The sequence below is a fragment of the Amblyomma americanum genome, chromosome 10 (assembly GCF_052857255.1).
Source record: "Amblyomma americanum isolate KBUSLIRL-KWMA chromosome 10, ASM5285725v1, whole genome shotgun sequence".
Lineage (NCBI taxonomy): Eukaryota > Metazoa > Arthropoda > Arachnida > Ixodida > Ixodidae > Amblyomma > Amblyomma americanum.
This window is the reverse complement of record NC_135506.1, coordinates 39,457,295-39,469,439: the sequence shown is the minus strand read 5'-3', so window position 1 is coordinate 39,469,439 and position 12,145 is coordinate 39,457,295. Positions and strand designations below refer to the sequence as shown.

General features: G+C 46.0%; 1 protein-coding gene across 6 annotated transcripts in view; it reads right to left on the bottom strand.

Annotated features, from left to right (window-relative positions):
* Positions 1–12,145, bottom strand: part of LOC144107951 (KH domain-containing RNA-binding protein qki.S-like) — a 241,841-nt gene that overhangs the window by 39,051 nt on the left and 190,645 nt on the right. For all 6 annotated transcript variants that reach the window (XM_077641197.1, XM_077641198.1, XM_077641199.1 and 3 more), the window contains 2 exons: positions 2,643–2,788; positions 794–910 (listed from right to left, as the gene is read on the bottom strand). In XM_077641197.1, coding sequence (XP_077497323.1) covers positions 794–910; positions 2,643–2,788 — 263 coding nt within the window. The remainder of the gene's footprint in view (positions 1–793; positions 911–2,642; positions 2,789–12,145) is intronic.

Below are 12,145 nucleotides of genomic sequence, written 5' to 3'. Positions count from 1 at the left end.
ATCTCTGTCGTCTGGTGAATGCGTACGCCTAAACCCAAAGCAAGCGAAAAGCAACACTTGAAATGCCTCTCAGACGCTACGGAGAATAGAGATTTTTTTTTTGCGCAGTATTTACTAGATACAATAGCAACGTGGTAAAACGTCGATACAGGGGAACTTTAGTTTTATCTTAGTATTTCTTTAACACTTAACCTTAATGTCCGCTGATCATAAGGCGCTAATTGCTTACGGCCCGAACGAACTTAAATTTGAGCATGTTGTCGCATTTGGATAATGTACAAAGCACCACAGATCCTAAGAGAAAGAAATGTACACAGCGAAATTAATCTAACGTGCTCGCGATCGTTCTTTATCAAAGCGGTTGTGGCGCGTCGTGGTTACAGAAAATAGCAACGATACCCTGTCGCGCAACTATTTCAAATCTTAAACTGGTAAAACGAGCAAGCACAGACTGCCCTTTTTGGCTAAGGATTATCTTTAATGAACACATCTAATCTTTCTGAACACTGCTTGCAATGACATGTTAATATTGGCTTTAGTTCTATGGTTTGTGCAAGCCTGTTGATTATGGGAGGAAAAAACAGTTCGTCACTCAGCAGCCTTTGATATTTTCCATAAGTGCCTCTACGCAACACATGTGATTAAACTATTAGCTGAGATGCCATCAAAATAAAAAAAAAATATTGATGCGCCGGGAGGCTCGGGAGTGCAGGTTAACGTTTTCACATTTTCATCCGAGATGGGAATAGATAAAACACAAACCAAATGGAAAAGAAGAAGAAACGACACCTACCTTAGCTTTGTCTCTCATGGAACCCCTGCCGAGGATGGCCATCTTGGTCTGTGTTTCCTCCTGAAGTCGCTTGAGTGAATTTCCTTTGGGTCCGAGCAACTTGCCCACGAAATTGAACTGGGTGCGCGAACGCGCAAAGAAATACACGGATAGTGAGGAAAAAGTTGAGCCCAGATTGCCGCTTAACCCCAGCATATTAAAGCGCAGCATTGGTGGTTTAAACGCTTAGACGGCGCTTCTCAGGTGGCAACAATTCGAAAAGAAAAATGAGGACATGCCGATTTTCTGCTCTATGTATTCATTTTTCACGTATTTCAGAGCTTCGTAGTGCTGGAATCCTGGCTATGAATTATATCTCATTTGCTTACTCTTTGTGGGCCTTGGCTGGCTCGCACATTCCAGTGCACATTAATTACGTAGTTTCTTACACTGATGTTTTTTTTTTCTGCACATGTGTAACTCTTCCATAAAATGATGCCGAATCAACACGGTGCAGTTCTGGGCTTGTTGGTTCGACATATTAAAGGGTTAAAAGAACGGCGACAGGAACAGGGCATGGGAAGAGAAGTGGATAGGACGAGCGGTAATTAGCAGCTGGGGTTTATTGGGAAAAAACGTGGTCCGGCAGAAGTGTGTATCTGCGCAAACTGTATCAGAAAAGAGTAAGGTAAACGTCCGTGGCAGAATTTTCCTATGAACTTACACTTTGCTTTGCTGTGATAAGGTTTGCGCAGGCGCACACTTTTGTTGGACCACGTCCTTTCCAGTTAAATGCGGTAGCTTGTTACCTCTCGTCCTGTCCACTTCTCTTCCCACATCCTGTTCCTGTCACGGTTGTTCTTCTGACCCTTTAACGAAGCTGGAATTATGGTGCTGTATGCGGCACGACAATTAAATAAATAACACCCACATTTCTTGCGTCTGCTAAATTTGATGTCGTCGTGATTGTAATAATAAGCGCACGTAAGTAGAGATGTGAAAATGATCGTAGCTTATAGTCACTTTATGCGTTTAAAACATATCAAAGTTAATTTATTTCTTGCCTAGCTTTTGAGGTTTCGGCTAAGTATAGAGAAGTAATGCATCACTATCTGAAAAATGGTGGCAGTCCTCCCGGGTATAAATTCGTTCATCTAAAGTAAGGCTTTGTACTGTGGGGACGCCTCGTAATACTACTAGTTTAATACCGACCTAGCATTTTCGTACCTTATCGACCGACCAACATGAAACAAAATCGGATGTACAGTTTTGAAATAGTGTAGCACGGCGTGAATGAATTTAGCGGCGGCACCTGTGCACAAGCTTAAGTGGGCGCCGTGCACGGATAGCGCAGAAAACAGTAGTGTACGCTAGGTTATAGTCCAAACGAATGGGAATTCGACGTACACTGCAGGGCCGCCACACGTATTTAAGCCGTAATGATACACTGACAGTGAGATATGCTAGAACAGGTGAGCCATTATTTTTACTCGGTGGATTTTTTACGCCTTTCCTAAGGGCTAAGTTGCATCATATTCGGGGCCTATCGCGTAACAGGACTCGCCGTAATTAAGAAAGAGTGGTACTATCTTCTGTAAATATATATTAGGTAGCACAAGCTTTTACTTGGAGCATCTAATTATATTTTACCCTAATTTTGCGATGTGTAACGAAAACAAGCTTATAAAGCTAGCACTGCATAACTAAATCTCGGTTAAGAGAATTAGATCTCGGTTAAAGATAATTAGATCTCGGTTAAAGATAATTAGATCTCGGTTAAAGATAATTTCTGAAAGCTGTAGTGTGCACATCATCCTCATCTCTTGATGCTTCCAGGATGAAAACACTGCTTATCCGAATCGTGACTCACGTTCGGGTGGTCCTTGACAGGCACCTGCACGCGGACCTGGAGCCGGACAGAGCGCCCCTTGTGGATGTCCATGAGCGGTCCCGGAGGAATCCAGGCGTGGGAAGAACGGGCGCTGCTCCCATTTTGTCCGTGGACACGCTGGATCTCTGCAGCAGGAAAGAGAGGAGATAGAAATGCCGTTAAGTTTTGAATTTCCACACAGTCAGCTGGACAGGAAGCTAGATGGATCATAAATTGAGCATGGATAATCATAACATGGCCAGAAGATGGACACAAGGCAGCCGAGCAATCGACTCGCTGGCAAGATGGACAAGAAAGGCAGTGCGTTTCCTTGTTACACGTGCGTAGTTGCTATAGTTGTGTAAAACAAAGAGTAAGTTAGTGTTGTATAAAATTTAAGAAACGTTAAAAAAGCATTACGCGTTTCATCATTTGTTCCTCCTGGCAATATAAGCGACAGTCAGCTGTGTATACGAAGAAGAAATCCAAATTTAATTGCAGAAATACGCGTAAAACGTATCACGGGGAAACGGCATATACCGGCTGTCGCTCAGGCACTTAGTCTCAGGAGTCTGCGTTAAAGAAATGCAAATAGCCTTGATTTCTGTTGCCTCGATTAAGCACCACTAGTTTACATTCTCATTATGCTTGTACTTTCAAGAACATCCCATAAATCCGACAATCAGTTTTTTTTCCATCTTGGAACCACCAAGAGCTGAGAATATTGTGCAGACGAGTATATTCTGATACTTTCCTAAAAAAATAAGGTCTACGTTCTACGCAAGCCCTCAACTTGAGCAGCACCAATGAAATGAGTAAAAATACCCCAAGCAGCACAGGCAATTGGCCCAATATTGGAGATGAATGGCTTCAATTTGGTACTTTGTAGGGCCGGCCTTTGCCAATAGATTTCCAATATTGGGCCCTTTAGCTGTGCTGCTGGGGACACAGCCTGTTCAACTAGCCCCCAATATGAGCATCAGTCGGGCCACTGAAGCCTTCCATCGTCCCTCACTAATACCATTCTAAAGTGCTTGCTTAGGCTCCGAACGCAAGTTCCCGCACTCTCAAGAGCCTCTTTCGAGTCCGTTCTTTTACTTCAAGAAGCACAATTAATGCGGGGACGGAAAGGGGTGCGTCATGTGAGGCTTGGGAAACAGAAAAAACAAACACTCAGATTGAAGCCCAGGGGCCCGAACTTAAGACTCTATAATTGCTTTGATGTGCTTAACAAGATCTTCCAGGCACGTGCGGACAAGCAGAGGTGGAGGTGTCAGTTAGTGCGCACCCGACACTGGATCTCAAACGGGGGGCGCTTAGGCTTCAGCGCGCTATGCAGAGCTTTTGCTCTTTTAGGTGGCGGCTACACTGACCAGATATAACCAGCATTTGATGGAAGTATACCACTGGTACAATCCCTGGATCAGTCGCGCATTTTTTACCACTCATATCCCTTGCTTACTTTATTTACTGTACGAGCCGTATATATGGCAGGCTTTCCGGAATAAGCTGCGTCACTACAGTGCGTCGTATCCGAAAACTAACCTGTTCACGAAAAACGAATTCATCACTTTCTTGCTAGGACAAACAAGTTTCATTCTCCTGTTTGTCAGAAATTATCTAATATTTTCCAATTTACCAAGAACAAGCAATTCAACTGCTTCTCGCCTATAAAGAAAATTTCGAACGCGACTTTGGCGCTTTCACACTGAAAAGACTCTGAAATCTATACCTTCCAATTATTTTATTATTCTTTAATCTTACAATACCTGCAGCGCCACTAGAGCATCATAGGGGGGGGGGGGGCACAACTTTCAAGACGAAATTAGTTCATGTGCCACATACCAGTGCTTCTACCTTGCCCACTTGGAATAGGAGTTTTTGAAAGCCTATTCTATGCCCAAGTGCGGGTATGTTTATGTTTGTCTGGTAGCACAGGACTGATTTAATGCTGAGGAGATAGAATTTAAGAATCCGAACCACTGTCGTGAAGACCAAAGATTCAAGATTATGACCTGAAGATCAAAAAGGACGCCGGAATTACTACTGGAAAAGAGAACGCGGTGCAGCACAGCCTCGAGGCTAACACGCAGAAACAAAAGTGCGCGTTCAGTGAATGAAGCTTCTCTGTAAATACAATGTGATAATTTAGATACAAGCCAACTCTGGTCAGTCCTGAGCATCCCTTTAATGGGCCATTAATGGCCATGAAGACCTACTGGTTCCGAGAGTAGGTCCGTTAGCGGGAACGGAGGTTTGTGGGCCGCTGTTAGGAGAAGTCGAGTGTTGGGATGAAGATATGCTCGCCCCCTACAGTCAGCTTTGTTAATACGTTTTTTTTGGTCTTTACAAATATTTCAATAAATGATGTGCTCTTGCTCCAGCCTAGGTTTTACATATTGACGCCAGCGCTCGGGAAGACGAACGCGCTGATCAAGAAGAGAACGAAGTGTTGAGGAAGCGCTCTCGTCCAGAGCTACGCCGCTACTGACTCTCGGTCGCTTAACGTCGTTGCTTGCATCGGTGTGGACCCCGGTGTCTGCAAGTTCATCAAAGTGCGCCAGCACAGGGGGTGACTGCAGGCGGCGTTGAAGCTCTTGAAACGCCATCTGCTGTGGTGGTTCCCACCTGAACGGCCCGTGCGCCTTTGTCAGATCAGTAAGGGGTGAGGCAATGTTAGAGAAATTCTCCACGAAGCGGCGGTAATACGCGCGTAGTCCGAGGAATCTACGAACTTCCTTCTGATCACGCGACGGTGGAGAATTGGCAATGGCGGATGTTTTCTCGGGATCTGGAAGGACTCCTTCGTAGTTCACGACATGGCCTAAAATGCCGCTACGCATTATACGTAAGCAACTCAGCGCAGATTTACTTGTTTTACTTTCCGCAGGAGGAGTGATTTCGGCCCTGGCTTCCTTTCTCTTTGTGTGCAAGCAGGAACTCCAATTATGTGCGGTATCGACACGGGCGTTCTAATACCTCTTTAACTTGAACGGCCTACTTTTATAGTACGTTTTCCTGCTTCCCAGCCTCTCTTCACAAGAAAGATAGCTTCTGACAATAGGTCCTCTGTCGTCACGATGTTTATCTTGAACACCCTATTTGTATTCCAGCTTCCTTTCAAATATAAAGGGCACGTTATAAGAGAGGGAAAAGTTAGCACACGGGAAGAAGCAACTTCGGCAGCTCTCGAAGCGACCCTAACTCTATTTGCATAAGAAATCTCAGTCGAACTTCCAATCGGGATTACGTACTGACACTGTATGCAAACGTATCCCGTTCCCGCGGAAAAGAAAGCAGGATACAGATCAGATACGAGAGGATAGTTTGCATCGACGTACAATAGGATAGGTCCTGCACACGATTCATAATTACTCTTGCTTATCGAATGTCTCGTAATTTGCATTAAATAGCGTACACTAATAAGAAACAAAGACCAGAGCTTTACAGCGTTTCGCACTGTGCGTTTCTAGGAGTCGTGTCAACGGGGCCGTGAACTTTTTGGGCAGTATTTGATTTCGTGTAGTTCCATCAAACCTTCCCCTTATGTAGGCGAACCATTCATGCATAGTTATAGACTGTTCTCGCTGTTTTGTTTCACTGCTTTGCGTGCACATTATACACAAGCAGCGCTTAAGTGAAAGAGGGTAATGTGGAAAACATATCCAAATATAAGGAAGTGTGAAGACTCACTAGAAAAGCAAATAGTGCTATTGCTGAACTTTTTTTTTCTGAAGTTTGGCGCATCATTACACAACATGGGGCAAATCTCGTGAATTTACAGACGGTGAATCACCGCTACTCGCTGGGGAGCAGCGGAAGTGGCAGATAAAATCCTGAATTCATGACGGGAGCATTTTGCGCTCTTGAGGAGTGGCAGCCGTAGCTGTTGCGATAAAGGCGCCGGAGCCGACGTGGCATGTCAGTCCAGTTATGATGCTGCGCGTGTGCCTGAGACAAAAACCGCAAACATGCGGCGGGTCGAACGTAGGGAGAATGCTTTTGAGACGCTAACCGCAAACGTGCTGAACGCGAAGTGGATGCGCATGTCCATGACAATGCATTTCTCCGACCTTAAAGCGCGCGTTGTAATTCTGGAAAAAAACAAAAGAGAATCGTCACCAACTCATTCCCGGCAGCAACATTAACAGAAGATGCGAAAGCACGACTGGGCAAGCTAGAACTGGTCATCGGTATGATCACGGGCGTAATCCCTATGAACTTTCTTTGAACAATTATTTCCTTTATGTTTTGATACCTTACATACCCACAACGGCACTGAGTAATGCAGTGACATGTCTCTTATAAGTACGAAAATTGAGCGTGCAGAATTACGAGATCAAACTAAATTGAAAATGTGAGCAATGTAAAACGTTATACAGTATTAACAGATACAGGTTCTGACGGAATGCCCCCCCCCCCCCCCCTCTTCCCCAGAAAAAAAATAACAGAGATAAAGAGGCAAAAACACCAACAATAGACAAGTTAATTTAGTGATCTTTTAGGTTCTTTTTGCCATTTTCTGTGTAATTACTGGTAGCTTGGTACATAAGCTCAGCTTGAAATACTCAGTGTGCATTGACTAGCGCACACTGTTAAGAAACACGGAATAGAGCTTTACAGCCTTTAATAATAATAATAATTGGTTTTTTGGGGAAAGGAAATGGCGCAGTATCTGTCTCATATATCGTTGGACACCAGAACCGCGCCGTAAGGGAAAGGATAAAGGAGGGAGTGAAAGAAAGGAAGAAGAAGTGCCGTAGTGGAGGGCTTCGGAATAATTTCGACCACCCGGGGATCTTTAACGTGCGCTGACATCGCACAGCACACGGACGCCTTAGCGTTTTTCCTCCATAAAAACGCAGCCGCCGCGGTCGGGTTCGAACCCGGGAACTCCGGATCAGTAGTCGAGCGCCCTAGCCACTGGGCCACCGCGGCGGGGCTTACAGCGTTTCGCACTGTGCGTTTTCAGGAGTCGTGTCAACGGGGCCGTTAACTTCTTCGGCAGTAACGAAATAAAGTGAAACTGAAACTTCCACTCACTTCCTTAGCAAGACATAAGTAAGCAAGGCGTAAGCAAGGCCGCGACGCATTATGCGTAAGCTACTCAGCGCAGATTTACTTGTTTTATTTTCCGCGGGAGGTGTAATTTCGGCCAAAAACCTAGGCCGAAAACGAAAACGGCGCTATGGAAAGTAAATATGCACTGTATCAAGACTGCATTCAAGGCGCAACGAAGGAACTCAATCCTAACTAAATTACGGAAACAAACCCTCACGTAACACGGCAGAAATCATTCTAAACAAGGCCATTGGCAGCACACTCCTTTGTCAAGCATTATCCAATTCAATTTTTTTTTTCAAAGAAGTCTGTATTTTATGCTTTTACGCCGTCTCATGAGGGGCCTTACCGACAATATATTCAAGACGCCCCACGTGACTTGATCTCTCGCTTCCGCCGTGGTGGCTCAGTGGCTTCAGCATTCGGCTACTGACGCCAAAGGTCATGGATTGGAGCCCGTCCACGGCAGCAGAATTTCGATGGAGGTGATATTCAAAAAAGGTCCGCCTGGTGTGCGATGTCACCGCGCATTGATAAAACCCAGGTGGCTAAGTAAGCCAAACGTACGCGGTGGCGTAAATTTGAAGCCGGTACTTTAGCCATTCCAGAGCCCCTCAGTAATGCGTAGTGCGAGAGAAAAAGTTGCAATATTGAAAATAAACAAACCAAGAAAGGAAAACTGACAGAAAAATAAACGCAAACAAGGCACAAACAAGCCAAGCACCTCCCGAATACGAGGAAGATGTGCTAACCGCTTAGGGAATAGACCACGATTTCGATGTCGCGTTACAACACATCCACTCTGTCTTGTAGCTCGTCGCGATGGCAAGCCAACTAATGCGGGTACTTCTTGTTAAAAGCTCCTAAAAGCCAAAACGCGAACAATAAAAACGTTTGCAAACCGAAAGTTCAGTTGTGATTGATGTGCCTGAACGTCCACTGGTAGTAGAGCACTCGTCAACAAGATGCAGTCAAGCAAAAGTAATCTCTAGGCTAGCGGAGACACCTCCGCTTCAATTGGAATGATCGCCTGTAATTTTTGTACTTCTTATCGCTAGCCGGAGATGGCTGGAAATGAGGTACCGTGGATTGCGTTCACTTCGTCTCTAAACGGCATGTTGGTGATACCGGCCAGGGAGTCGACTAGCTGACGTCATCTCAACTTCGCGGAGACATACATTTTCCTATTCCCTTTTCCGAGGCGCGCGCGCTAAACATCGCAGGAGGCTGAGGCTACTTGCACAAGCACCTCGGTTAGGAGGATGGCAGGGTTATGGACGTGACGGATGGCCCAGCTATTTCGAGGAGCGTGGGCGGACGAAGATAGGGGTATAATGTTGCGGATATTCGCGGCTTACACGGACTTTGCGGTGAGGTGGCGCCGTTGAAATGATCAGTTAGAATCGATTCCCTATTCCGCAATCATAAGCAGTGAAAAAAATATTGGCGAGCGGAGGAGCAGTCTATATTCTGACTTTGCCGTTTGCGCCCATTCCTGGACGTCTATACCGTTCATACCTTAACGTAGTACCGCGTTTTTTCTGATACTTTGGTGGTCAATCGCGGCCAAAGCGAGCACGCTGTAAACAAGCAGGTTCTTGTGTTTGTTGTTGATGCTGTTGCTCTAGGAATCTGTTTAACCGACGCATGCCCACGGCAGACGACTGGCCAAAATACAGGTCCCATAAGAACTAATTTGTTTCCAACTTTATTCTCTTTCGCGCAGGCGTGCTTCAGGTAGCTGCCGTTATTACCGGTTATTTTTCCAGGAAATTTTTGCCCGCCAACCGCAAACCCTGCTAGCCGCGGCTGCAGCTGGACGGTTTCGCTCACAAAGCTCTTCCGACTGCAAACTTTATAGGTATCATTTATCTACTTCGGACGGGGTGGGTACGCTTGTGTGGGTTGAGGTTAATGAGCGGGACTGAAGACGCTAACGATGAACATGAAGCAAAAAAAAAATTAATGTGCATTAGCTCAGCTATTCCAGGATATAAAAAGCGAGAGATGGTCGGCGTTCACTGTGTTCATTGGCGTTGGCGTTGACAATGTTCTAGACGACGATGACATTCAGGAAAGGAAGGGCGCATAACTGGCCCCTTGATATGTGGATGGCTCATTCATGCTTTGATACAAGTGGCGGTGGTGAGAGATGTGGCCTGAATGCATTAGCGCCGACAGCGTTGTGGCTGACATGCGGCACTGCAGCAATAGCTAGGCGGCAGCGTTCATTTGGTGATCAATCTCTCGCGATCAACCATTAACTGCATGCCACCTCCCAGGGTGGCAGGGAAGGCGCGCTGCCTATCCAGAGTGCGGAACGCAATCAAAGCAGGCTTTTGCAGTTGGACACCAACGCCACGTAGATGAAAGCGAGAGTGAGGTCTGCACAGACCCACAGAGCCGGTTGTGCGCCTTTCTTTTTGTGAAAATGAACGGCTTTTACAAAGTTGTCAACACCAATGAACTCTATGAGTGCCATCGGCTCACTTGTTTTGTTTGTTTTTTGAGGAAAGGAAATGGCACAGTAACCGTCTGACATATCTTTGTGTACACCCAAACCGCGCCGTAAAGGAAGGAATAAAGAAGGGAGGGAAAGAAGAAAGAGAAAACTGAAAGTTGGATTTTCGAGGAAAGAAGCGGCGCTGTGCAGAACACCTGCGGCGGAACACCTGTGGCTCGGTGCTACTAGTGGCGCATGCGCAGTAGTGACTAGGGAGCGAGAGAGAGAAATATCCGCGGCGAGGCGCGCGTTGTGACGTCATGTGCCTCCTCGGAGCACCGCCACGGCGATATCGCAAGTTCGCGGCCAAAAAGAAGCGTGCCAGGTGAGAGAATTTTAGTCATAACTTTCATGTTCCGCGTCCACAAGCAGAGCCACGCTTATGGCACGACTGAACACTGTTCACAAGCAGCGTTGAGATTTTGTGCATACAGATGGATGCTTCTCAGCTGCGGCCGTAATCGCTGCAACATGCTCGTCTACTGCGTAGTTGTATGCATCGGTATGTCTACTCCTAAGCGCTAGAATTAGATCCCCGACCAGCCTCATTACACAACTCATTAGGCAGCAAAGCGTATATAAGCCGCTGAAGAGCGCTGTTCTGAAACCCGTCTTTTCTATGTTGTTATTCTGGTCCGCCGCCATTGGCTGCTACTATGAGTGACGTCAGTTCTGATAGCTCACAAACGATTTCCGTGCCCGGTTCTTTTCTACAGGAGGCACAGAACAGGCGTACATTGCACAAATGTGAACAGGGAGGAAAAAGTAACAATCACTAATATGAGCCTGATTTGAGCTGTCGGTGTCGGAATAAGAAAAGAAGCAGTATGACAATGCTGTTCACCCATTTTGCTCAAGTGGACACTCCCCCCCAAATATAGAGTCTGAATTCTGGTCATTACCGACATGCTCAGCATTTATAGTCTGAACACAACCGCAATGAAGCTTTATTAAATGTAGTTCTTCCTAGAAAGTTGCAGTGAACATGACAAATGGCTCCAACCACTTTAGCTTGCTGCCCCTGAAGTAAAAAATTTCATGATGGCTGGATGCAAGCAGAGATTAGCGTTCTCACTGGCATTCCTAAAAATTCAGATCCCTGGCGACACAAGAACAAACACGAGCTGATAGCAGCTCTCCACGAATCAGAGTTGAGGTAATGAAAAAATTTGCAGTAAGCGAGGCAGTTAAATCCTTCTCGATTGACAGGCTTTCCTGTGTTCGGGGAGGCCCGCAATCGCATCCCCAGTGTAAAAAAGAACCGAATAACGGAAGCGCGAATGCAGTTCGGATTTACTCGTAGAGCATCAGAGAAACTGGTGCAAGCACTCGGTCGAGGACCGGTCGAGAGCACTCCGGGATTTTTTCTCCACACCAGCCACTTCATAATCCGATAGATGGCATAAATCTTCAGCGCTTAAAACCGAGGTGTGCCAATCCGGCGCACTTCGCACCGTTGTGAGGGAGTAGAAAGTTTGGTCGAATGGAAGGGGGAGGAGGGGCGCAGAAGCAGTTGTGTTGTGCAGTCCTCTTATCCTTGGTGGATAGCGTACTACAGAGTCCGAAGCTTGAGAAAAAAAAACGGGAATAAACGCACGGAAGCCGGGCTTAAAGCAGTCTTTTCTCCCTTTACTTCGTTTGGGACGAGTTTGCAACCTTTTCCGTTGTGTTATTTTTTCTTGTACATTTTGAAAAAGGTGCGTTGTGTATGTTTCGCTTTGCCAGTGCCGATAAAGGTTTTACGTAGCGGCTAGGCTTATCAAGATAAGAAAAAAATTGGCTTTGAGGTCTTAAATATTTTACGAATTGTGGCACCTGGAAAACAGGCGCCGCCGAGCAGAGTTTTTTTTTTTTTCGTTCGTGCTCCCGCTAGCGTACGGTGAGCGGATCCTTGCTTCCTGCAGGAAGGCATCTCGGTGTTTGCGTGAAAGCGCTCTTG